Below are 12,131 nucleotides of genomic sequence, written 5' to 3'. Positions count from 1 at the left end.
CCTGGTATGTTACAGCCCTTACCAATACCTCAAACTGTTTGGTCATGTGTTTCTATGGATTTTATAGAAGGATTGCCTACCTCCAATGGGAAGAATGTTATTTTTGTGATAGTTGACAGGTTGAGCAAAGCAGCACATTTTATAGCCTTGGCTCATCCTTTTTCTGCTATAACTGTGGCTCAAGCCTACATGGACAATGTTTTCAAGTTACATGGATTGCCTGATTCAATTGTCAGTGACAGAGATACTATTTTCCTCAGTAATTTCTGGAATGAATTGTTCAAAATTCAGGGTATTGAATTGTTAAGGTCCACTGCCTACCACCCCCAAACTGATGGTCAAACAGAGGTGGTTAATAGGTGTCTCGAGACCTATCTAAGGTGCATGTGTCATGAACATCCTCATACATGGAGCAAGTGGCTTCCTTTAGCTGAGTGGTGGCATCTGACTAACTTTCACTCCTCGCTTAATACCACTCCTTATGAAGTGTTATATAGCCAAGCCCCACCACTCCATTTACCCTATTTGCCTGGTTCTTCTCCCAATGAAGCTGTTGACAGAAGCCTTCACCAACGCGAACAGGTGATGAAAATGCTGCAATTCCAACTTCAAAAAGCTCAAAACAGGATGAAGCAGCATGCAGACAAAAATCGGAGTGACCGTGAATTTAAAATTGGCGATTGGGTATATTTGAAGCTGCAATCCTATAGACAAATGTCACTTCAGCAGCGCAGTAATGAAAAGTTGAGTCCAAAGTATTATGGTCCCTTCCAAATCATTGATACGATTGGTAAGGTTGCTTATCAGTTGCATCTTCCTTCCTATGCTCAGATTCATGCAGTATTTCATGTCTCTCAGCTTAAGAAATGCCATGATCCTTCTCAAGCGAGGAGTTTTACCCCCTCTTTCATGATTCTGCAATTCCTAAAGTACCTGAAGCTATTCTAGAAAGGCAAATGGTAAAGCGGGGTCGAATTGCTGCTACCAAAGTTTTGATTAAATGGCTAGGTTTTCCACCTGAAGATGCTACTTGGATGTTTTACAATGACTTTCAGGACCAGTTTCCTGGTTCTAATCTTTGAGGACAAAGATTTTTGAAGGAGGGAAGACTTGTTATAGCTTAACTAAGTCGGTTAGCTAGTTAGTTGTGATGAGTCAGCAAGTCTGTTAGTTTGTTACAAGTTGTTACAAGCCAGCTGTAAGTTGGTTAAAATAGGCTGTCAAAGAGGAGTTAGTTAGCATCTTGTCTATAAATACTCTCATGTAATCATTGTTTCAGGGCATTCAATACATAATTACATTTCCAATCTTCTCTCATCTCTTTCTCTCTCTACATTCTGTTACTCGAGCTTTCTCTTAGCTCCTGTAAACCGTCTCCGTTTAGTACTCGAATTACTTAGATTCCTGTACTATAACACAACATCGACAATGTCTTGAGGTAAATCGTCCACCCAAATTCTCCTACCTAACAACCAAGGAAAAGCATGTGCTAACATATGAGCTACCTTAATATTTACTAAGGCCTTATTCTTTTGTACTTAATTTCACTTTTAAATAAGTTAAGTTCAGTTCAGTTAAGTTCAGTTCAGCTTCATACAATTCAGTTCAGATCATTTCAGATTAGTTTATTTCAATATTAATATTAATATTATTATTCTTATTTTATATTCTTATTAATATCATTCTTATTATATTAATTTATTATTATTATTTTTATATTTTTATTGATATTATTTTTATTTTTATATTTATTATATTACTATTATATTTATTATTAATTAATTCGTATGATTTATTTATTATTATGTTATTATAATTAATGGTAATGTTATTATATTTATATTTAATATATTTATTTATTATTATATTTAATATTATTATATTAATAAGTTATTATATTACATTTATTATTTTATTAATATATTCAATATTATTAATAACATATTTATTATTATTGTTATTATTATTATTATTATTATTATTATTATTTTTTTTTAATAAAAATCGCATACTTTTATTAATCAATCAAAAGTTTACAGGAAATTGGTGGAATTGTTTTTCAAAATAGGGTTATTTAGTAAAGTATTTCTCGTTTTAGGGCTGGTTTCAAACTATTTCTCCCCAATGGGTCCACGTCATCACTTTTCATTTTTTTTAACAGATTTAAGCTAAATCGCTATGACAAGTAGCGATTTGATACTGTAAGTTGGGGATGACACAAAAAGTGGCAAATCGCTTTTCCATGTAGCGATTTGGCCTCAAATCATAATCATTTGCTTTTTTCCCAAAGAACAGGGGTCATTTCTTCAAGAAGATCACCAACCATCTCACCCATAGCCCACTTCAACCCCAACGAGCTGATCAATACCGTCATTGGTAGCGGCGCCGAGTGCGGCGAAGTAGGTAGTGAAGTAGGTGAGGATGAGGTTGACGTGGGCTGAGAGGGTAAGTGGGTCGGGTGGTGTGGCGACGGTGAAAGAATACTGTGGGCTAAGTGGGGAAGAAGGGTAGTTTTTAGAGTGGTGATCCAATCTTTGAATTGGCGAGTGTTCTTGAATCGGTTAACTATAGATTTAATCATATTTGTTTAATGATGAATTTGAAGAATTAATGGTGAAATTGAAAGGCTTGTTAGGGATGTTTGATATTGGGGAAAACGGGTCTTCATAAATTAAATGAGCATCACTTCTTTCCGTCTTCTTTTGCCTTAACTCGTTGATGACCACCAAGCAATCTCCGTCAATCTTGACCTCCGAATAACCTGCTCTTCGTGCTTCACGTAACCCAACTTAGATCGCATGAGCCTCTGCTTCCTTAAGCACCCCCCACCACATATCATCGCTTTGAACTGCTACTCCCCACCGTACTACCCCATCACCATCTCGTGCCACAACTCCAAATCCCACCCCAATTCTTTCCACTACCGCGGGGTCAACATTGATCTTGATCGTTCCCCTTATTGGTCTCCTCCACCCAAGACCTTGTCTAGTCCCGCTGGCTCTTTCCCCACGTCTTCCATCCGCCATCATTCTCAGGCCCCGTCTCCGAGTTTTTCCGTCCCTCGCTCACCAAACACTATTTCAACTCTCATCTCGTGAACAAGCTCTTTTGCTCTCCTAATCACCTGACATTCCTCTCTGATTTCTCCTTCAAAAATAAAAGCGTTATGCCTCTCCCAAAGCGCCCAACAACATATCATAAACACAACACAATCATCCTCCCTCATTTCACAAAAGAGCCTCTCTACCCACACCCTCACCCCTCATCTCCACCATCCATCGATACATCCAAACCCATCTCCCCCTAAATGCCATCCACCGAGCCAAAGTCCCTGACCACATGTAGACAAGTTTCGATGTTGTTGAGGTAAAAAGGGCAGCCCATATCGACACCATTAAGCCTTTTGGCGATTATAAGAAAGTTCAAGTATTTCGTTATATGGCTTTACGATGTAATATTATTGCATAACCGGTTTGCATGAGATCGAGTCTTTAGGAATTGAGCATATAATAATATAAAATAAGAAAAGGGAAAACGAAAAGGCGTCGTATTTTCCCGCGGTGGTCTTCAGAGGTTCACCAACCACCAGGGTGGTCTGATCTCCGGGGGCTACTACAGTAGGCTACATGGAATGGTTCGCGAGTGACGGAAACAACAATTGCTGGAGGAGACCTACCAATTTCAATCGCAATCTGGGAAAAAGACGATTTAATCAGTGGAGACAAAGGGGAAACTACAGAAGACGATTTAGAGAATGGAGAAGAAAAGACGAAATTATCTCAATCTTTGTGGATAATATTGAATTAAGGACAACAAATACAATGATTAGGACACAATTCGAGAAATTTAGGGAAGTTAGTGATGTATTCATTTCCAGAAAAAGAAGGGTAAACAATTCAAAATGTTTTGGATTTGTACAGATGAAAGGTCCGTTGAATGCACATAGGGCAATTGCCGGAATGAGGGGTCGATGGATTGATAACTCAAGAATCTATGTGAAAGAAGCAAGATTCAAAAAGCCAAATAGTAAATATGGGTTTGGCAGCAATGGCAACGGCTTGATGAACAAAAGCAGAAAGTGGGTTCCAAAACATATAGCTATGGCTAATAGAACATCTCCAACACCTTCAGTGGACAAAATGAAACCAATTGATGAACAAAAAATAGTTAAGGTCAAGGTTAATTCAACTATGGTAGAAGAATTGGAACGAAGTTTAATTGGCCAAAGTGTTCATCCAAGATCAGTGGAGGTACTCTCTCATACACTAACCAACCAATGGAATTCAATTACTAAGGTACGTGACTTGGGACCGTATAAGTTTATAGTTACTTTCAGGGAAAAAGAAGACATGGAGCATGCTATTGAGACCGAAAATCCCCTCCTAATGCAATACTTTAGTCATGTATGTCCATGGGATATATACCAACAAGGGGATACCAGGAGGATTTGGTTAGAGGTAATGGGAATTCCTCTACAAGTATGGTCTAGAGATACTTGTGAAAAGATTGCTGATAAATTTGGTGTCCTAGTATGTTGTGACTCGAGTTCAGAAAACCCTGATAGCTTTGTTGCCTGTAGAATGATGATTGATACCAATATTATGTCGTATATTGCTGAGGTTGTGTATTTGAGTATCGACGAGCAATCTATTGGAAAGTCAATTTTTGTTAGGGAGGGGTTAAACTTGACTACATGTTATATCAAACCACCTGAGCTCAACTTGAATTTGTCATCCCATCAATGGGATGATACACTATCAGTCCTTAACCATGTTGAGTTTGGTGTCCAAGATTGTGAGGGGGCTAAGCTTTCTGAGAACATGGCTACGGCCGCTGAAACAGCTGATAATAATGACCAAGCAAAAGAAAGTGAAATAACGGTAACTGTGACTGGAAATGTCAATTATGATATTAGTGAGGACATGGACATAATTTCAAGGAGGCGGAGATTAGACGGTGCTCATTTAGAAAACCCATCAGACACTTTGTCTTATGATGATGATTGTCCCCCTGGCTTCAAGAAGATTTTCAATGCCAAAAAGTTCAAGAGGAAGTCCAAGTCTTCAACAAAGGAGTTTAATCGCAAGAGCACTAAAGATTCAAAAAAAAAAGTCGAGCAGGAAATCGGAAGACCTATTCTTAAGAGACGAAATCGCAAATATGACGGAAGTAAATTTGGAAGATAACACTGAACCTTGGTCGGATGATGACTATGATAATGATAGGAGTATGGAAGAAAGAAAGACCAAAGATGTAGGTAAGTTGTTGGGCTTTGGGGTTGGTGAAAGGTTGGACATTGCCGCTCTGCTTAAATAATTTTATTGCCGGAATGAGACCTGAGGCGTCATTCTATCATAAGAGCACGCAAATCGGCCCTCTATAATGGATGAATTGCTCTTGAGTTTTGGATTGGGGTGCACATCATGGAGGACACTTTTACCCTACACTTTGGAGGAATGGCTAAACAATTGGATAACATTAAGATCATGGAAGGAGAAAAGGATTATGCAAAGGAGGCTTGGTGCGTGATACTAGTACGCAAGTTTTTCGTGTTGAAAAGGATGAAAAGGATGGATTGTTTGTTTTTGTACTCGTTTTGTTATATTTCTGCTTCTTGTGAATTTTCTGGGACCCTACTCTCTGTAGGTCTCTGGGATTTTATCCCTTCTATTAATAAAAAAAATAATAATAATATAACGTACTCTCTCTGTCCCAGCCATTTGTTGGCCTATTCCATTTTGAAGGGCAATTGGATTCACAATACTCAATTTGGTTCACTTGTCACTTAATAATTGACTCTATCTTATTTCTTTGGTCTTTGCGCCAAAACCAAAGGCAAACAAATGATCGGGACGGAGAAAATATAATATATAATACATAATATATCACATTTTTCCGTAAGTCGAATCTCAAAATTATTTTTTTTTGACGGAAAACGTTAATTGGTATTTGTTCCGGGTGTAATTTCGGAGCAGGATTATGACCACTTAAGCTTGTAGAATGACGTCTTTGCTTGTCTCTTCCTTTCGGTCTCTCCTGTAAAACATGAACAAACTGAGGGCTCGGCTTGGTACCGAGCGAACTCACTCCGACGCTCAAGTCAGTAAACTTAAAGGGATAAGTTGTGTGTTAACTTGGCAAAATATATTGTAGAGAGATAAGGGAGTTTATACCAGATTTTAGATATGTTTTGGGATCCTTTTCTCAATGAGAGAAGTGGAGTATTTATAGACTTTCACCTTTTGTCACGTAGTGGCCAAGTGGCTAGCGAGTGGAAAGATCATCCTACCCTCGGCCGAGGGACCCATGGCGGCGGCGGCGGGCTGGTTGACTCCATGCCGAGGGGACTTGGATGTGAGTACGCGGATATGCCTCTCGGCCGGCTAGTTGCCGAGACCGAGACCCAAGTGACAGGCCGACAGGCTATGTCGGTTGGGCTGTCTAATACGTTGACTTGCTGTCTTTTGGCTTTGACCTTGCTCAGTATGTTGACTCGGTCAGCGGGTGCAGAATATGCCACATCAGTATTTGTTAACAAATTACATGTAAACTTTAGGTACTTTTTGGCAAAAAAAATAATGTTAGGTACTATAAATTGACCGGAACTACAACACTCAAATGTGACCCGAAACCCGAGTTGACCCGACCCGACCCGAACATGACCCGAGGACCGATGTATGTTGACCCGAAACTGACTAGACCCGATCTGAAACCACTCGATCAGAAAATGATCCGAGAAAACACTGCTCTAACCGGACAAAAAAGACTTGAAATGATTAATTTAAAATCACACTTAGTATTATTTACATTAAAATATCGTTTTTTCTCTCTTAATTATTGACTTGAAAATGACTCGGACCTGAATTAACTCAATCCGTTTGACCTGAAAATGACACGACTAACATACCCGAAAAACACCCTAGATCCTAAACAACTCGACCGGACCCAAACTAATCCGATAATATAACAGATCCGAATTGAACCAACCTGTTTGCCAGGTCTACATAAGTCATACCATGAACAAGTGAACAACTAATCTCACATAAGACGAAATATCCATTGTATTTCTAGAACATATTTAAATATAGGATCAATTGTAGAAAATTAAGTTGGTGACTGTCGGAGTTTCTGATTTAGCTATGAACAGATTACAGATCCAAGCCTATGTGTTCGACGGTATGATTAGCTTTTTTATTTGCTGCAATCACTACAAAAATTGCTGCAATCAGTCGCAAATTTTGGCAACTAAAATCAGTCGCCCGAATCTAAAAAGACGAACAAACGTTGCGACAGAGACCTGGCGACTGATTTCAGTTGCCAATTTCATTTTGGCGACTGAAATCAGTCGCCCGAGCACATAATTCTTGTAGTGAATTGGGTCGATAATTGCATTAAATGACTGATAACGTAGTTGACTCGGGTACTAATATTTTTTTTTGTCGATGAACTTTGTGTTGATAGTACTTCGTGCAAGTGTGCAAAAGATGGAACTTGATGCTGTTTTTGAATAGAAGAATATCATTGCAAAAATAGTAGAACAAGAACTCGAAAAGGTACATCATCTAGCATTCGTCTGGAACACCCTCGAAATTTTGGTTTCGCTCCTAAGAGATTTAACAACATTCAATACTCTTTTACTCTATACTTTCCGGTGTACATTGTAGGCTATGTCTGCTTATGGTTATGAGATTGTGATAGAGTTAAGTTGGGTGTTGGGGGCATCTAAAGTGGTAAGTTGGTGACTGTCGCAATCAAGTTTTCTTAAAGAGGTAAGTTGGTGACGGCCTTGATCATGGAGGCATTTAAAATGGAAATTTGGTGATCGAGAGACATCTAGCGTGAAGCTGGAACATTATTCGTCGGAGCTTTTGAAGCAAAATCAAAATAAATGATAAGTTAAACGAAATCAAGAAGGAATACAGATGTTTCTTGATGTTAGATGTTTAGTTTTGGAGCTTTGTAAAAACTCAACTATATTTGTCTATTGTTAACAAAATAGTTGTGGACTCTGCTAAAGAGTCTTGAAATGCATTTATTGCCTGCACTAGATATTCCACCAAAGTCTATCATTGTTAGCATTTGAATTTAACATAAATGGACAACTAAGTGATCGGATGTTGTTCATTTGCTATAAATGCAGAAGTCGCAGGCCGATTTTTCTCATCCCTCAAACCTCGTAAATAGCCAATTTGGTGAACCTCGTTATATTTATGTCCCTGTTCTTCTTATCGTTATTATTTGGGTGTGTGGTCATTTAGTTTTTATCACAAAGAAAGATAAGAGTGCAAGGAAAATGGAGGGAGTACTGAAAATGCCATATAAAGCAACAGTGAAGCTAATCCTTGGTTCTCTTGAAAGAAACTTGTTGCCTGATGTCGTCATTAGGAGACTCACTCGCCTTCTCTTGTCCACGCGCTTACGTTCCGTTTACAAACCCACCACTGATGCTCAACTCTCTGATCTACTACTCTTTGCTCAATGTAATTTTCTTCCTCTCTTTCTTTTGTTGTTTACTATCGAATTAGATAATGAGAATGCAACAGTGTTAAAACTCGATGAGGGAGATTGTTGGCACTAACGATGACATTTAGCCATTTTTTGCTAGGGGGCGAAAATTTTCAGGAGGGTGAAGTTCTATTAGAGCCAAGTATACTATGAAAAAATTTGAAAATTTTCCATTGTTCGTGAGGAAGAATGCCCAGTGGCGGAGCCAGAATCGTTTACCTGTGGGGTATACTCTAATGTAATTATTATTCATATCTTATTACGGGGTCTTAAAGACATAAAATTTTCAAAACAGACGAATATTAATGATAAAAACGTCAATTGTCGAAAAGTTGTGGAGTCTCAAGACCCCACTACTCTATATGTGGCTACGCCATTGAGAGCGCCCCTGCTAGACAGCTAGCCTCCCCGATGTTCACTAGAATAACATAGACTATGTGGTTAATCAAAACTTTTTTTTCCAGCTTTGAGAGAAATGCCAATAGCAATGCAAACTGATAAAACAAAAGAACAACATTATGAGCTTCCTACTTCCTTCTTCAAGCTTGTACTAGGAGAGCATCTCAAGTACAGGTAAGACGTTTCTCATTAACTCGCCTTTTAATAGTGTCAACTGGATACTGACTTTTATGTGTTGTGGTAGTGATCTGTTACGCATTTATGTGCCTGTGCCTCTTGGTTGCAGTTGCTGTTACTTTTCTGATAAAAAGACGAGCTTAGATGACGCAGAGAAAGCTATGTTAGATTTATATTGTGAAAGGTCGGAGATAAAAAACGGTCAAACTGTTCTTGATGTGGGATGTGGTTGGGGTTCACTCAGTTTGTACATCGCCAACAAGTACAGTAACTGTCAGGTGACTGGTATTTGCAATTCAGTGACACAGAAAGCTCATATCGAGGAACAATACGGGTATCTGCAGGGAACTTAAGCTGCAGAATGCGGAGATCATAGTGGCAGACATAAGTACATTTGATATGGAGGGAGCGTACGATCAGATTTTCTCCATTGGAATGTTTGAGGTATGAAAAACAAAGACTAAGTTTGTCTACAGACGGTGTTTCCTGTTATAGCTAATGGCCGGTCTATCAATTTCACAGCATATGAAGAACTACCGCGATCTTCTGAAAAAGATATCTAATTGGATGAAACCTGACGGCCTTCTTTTTGTTCAATATTTCTGCCACAAGACCTTGGCATACCACTTTGAGGTACTAATTTTGAAGCTGTTGGATATTTGAGTCTTGCCATAAAAAAAATTCGGAACTTGGTGGTTGTTTGCAGGATGTTAATGAGGACGACTGGATAACTCGCTATTTCTTTACTGGCGGAACTATGCCAGCAGCAAACCTCCTCCTGTACTTTCAGGTGAATTTATCATGAATGATTTTACAAAAGATATATAAAAAGGTTTATTGTCGGGTTTCTAATCAATTAGTGAACGTGATGGCAGGATGATGTCTCTATTATAAACCACTGGCTTGTGAACGGAAAACACTATGCACAATTGCACAAACAAGGTGAGCAAACACGAACCAGCGCTTTATAAGGTTACTTGGGTTACAGTCTCGGGTTTCTAATCAATTAGTAAGCTTAAATCTCAGCTTGGAAATGACACGAAAAACTAACATCTAGCAAACATATCTTCCAGCGAAGAGTGGCTGAAACGGATGGACCTAAACATGGGTTTGATTAAGGCGATAATGGAGTCAACCTATGGCAAGGGTTGTGCCGTCAAATGGACAGTATACTGGAGAACGTTTTTCATTTCAGTGGCAGAGCTATTCGGGTATAACGATGGCGAAGAATGGATGGCTGCTCATTTCCTTTTTAAGAAGAAATAAAGACTAGATTTAATGACATGAGATGAGACTATATTGGTATTTGAGAAAGTTCTGAAGTTTGTATAGTTGTGAATTGTCAAAATCTCATTTGAGGCCGTCTTGAGTTTAAGACAACTTATTTTTATGTTGAGCGGTTCATTTAACGAGACAACATATTATTTTCACAGTTTCGTCCTTCTACGCAATTTTATTGGCTTTTTGCTTACATTAATTTGCAATTTGAACTTTCTCTAGCACCCCTCCTTCCAGTGGTATTACAAGCCTTTAAAGGTTCGGGTGGAGAAGTCAGCGTAGGCTGATATGTAATCACATAAGTAAAATCTACGTCTTCAAAATTAATTTCCCTACGATTTCCTTTTTCAACATCGTAAATCCATAACTCATCACCATTCAGATAAAACAATAACTCTCCACTCGTCATAGATCCAATGACATTCATGTATCTTATCAATCCATGGTTAGCAGTCACATTCAAATACGGAATCGTAAACATATTAGTCCACGATTCCGACTTCCCATACTCCTTCATAACCCACACTTCCAAAGACGAACTGACAATATCATGTAAAACACAACCAAGTTGGTTTTCATCATCAATAGCCGCCAACCCGAGCAACTTTTTGGTTACACTATAGTCTCCGGGGTGTGTCATTTGCTTAAACAACTCGTCCTTGGAATCAAAGTAAAGTATATCTGTTTTTGCGAACCGATCTGTATAATCATAGAAATTGACAACCCAATGCGGCGATCCATGTATGACCTTTCCAATTTTACCATTGTATAACTTAGCGTCGTATAGCCGTTTATCGAATGAGCCTCCCAATAAAGCCCTCTCACGACCATCCTTAAAATTGTAAAGAGAAATACATATGTATTCATAACCTATTTCCTTTTCAATCCTCAAGGCCGACAAGACTACCACACTATACTCATCCGTACTACTATCATAACACAACCCGTATAAATTTCGATATGGGGAGATGCAGCTCTGCGGGCAGCACTCTACCGTAGAAACTAACGAGTATTTTGTTGTTATAGGGTTCCATAATATAAACTTATCATAACAAAATAACGCTACCAGACCGTTACATGACCCAACGATCCTCGGTTCAATAAACCGTTCTCGTGTTGCAGAATTTTGTAGGTGGATTGTCATGGACGTTAAGGATTGCTCCTTTACGAGATTACTATAACTCGACATGTAGACTGAATCCAAAGACTCACTATTGAAACTCAAGACGATCAAATGATTACCCTCGATTAATCGATAGTAATTATAATGATCATCCATGAATTTTTGACAAGATATTATGGAATTCCATTCCTTGGACACTAGTTTCGACCGTGCCATGGCATTGTAGGGCAACTTGTGGAATATTTCTTCCATTATACTTTGAGGAAGGTATGGCAACGGACGAAATTTGTTTGTTTGCTTCGTTTTATTTCGTCTTTTTTTGCCTTTCTTTTTTCTTCCTATTCTTCTTAGCATTGATATTGTCATTGATTTGTTGTTGGCGGTGTATGAATGTGAAAATTAACTAGGTTTTGCAAAGGTTATTTATTTTGGGGATTTAGCTTCGAATTTATGCTCCTATATTGTTTGAGTTCCTTGTTCACCAAGGAGTATCCAGGGCACAATTTTCACAAGATTTTGTCTAATCTTCGTATCATATCTTCGTATCAATTTTCAAGACCTAGGGAGTAAGGACACTTATATCATCTAGCGTGTTCGTGTCTGAAACCGATACACAAGCGACACTACGAAATACGTGTCGAACACTTAT

At 38.5% G+C, this 12,131-nt stretch overlaps 1 protein-coding gene and 1 pseudogene across 1 annotated transcript; one reads left to right on the top strand and one right to left on the bottom strand.

Moving 5' to 3' along the window:
* The first annotated feature begins 8,218 nt into the window (after positions 1-8,218).
* On the top strand, positions 8,219-10,387 carry LOC141652087 ((S)-coclaurine N-methyltransferase-like; annotated as a pseudogene).
* Positions 10,388-10,549: 162 nt separating this feature from the next.
* LOC141651090 (F-box/kelch-repeat protein At3g23880-like) lies at positions 10,550-11,734 on the bottom strand. The gene has a single exon (XM_074458816.1). The coding sequence runs from the start codon at positions 11,732-11,734 to the stop codon at positions 10,550-10,552; it is 1,185 nt and encodes a 394-aa protein (XP_074314917.1).
* Positions 11,735-12,131: the final 397 nt, after the last annotated feature.

Source organism: Silene latifolia, chromosome 4, assembly GCF_048544455.1.
Source record: "Silene latifolia isolate original U9 population chromosome 4, ASM4854445v1, whole genome shotgun sequence".
NCBI lineage: Eukaryota > Viridiplantae > Streptophyta > Magnoliopsida > Caryophyllales > Caryophyllaceae > Silene > Silene latifolia.
The sequence above is the reverse complement of the archived record's forward strand: the minus strand, read 5'-3'. Positions and strand labels throughout refer to the sequence as shown.

Coding starts and splice junctions, on each gene's coding strand:
- LOC141651090 (XM_074458816.1), bottom strand. CDS start 11,734: ATGGAAGAAATATTCCACAAGTTGCCCTACAATGCCATGGCACGGTCG.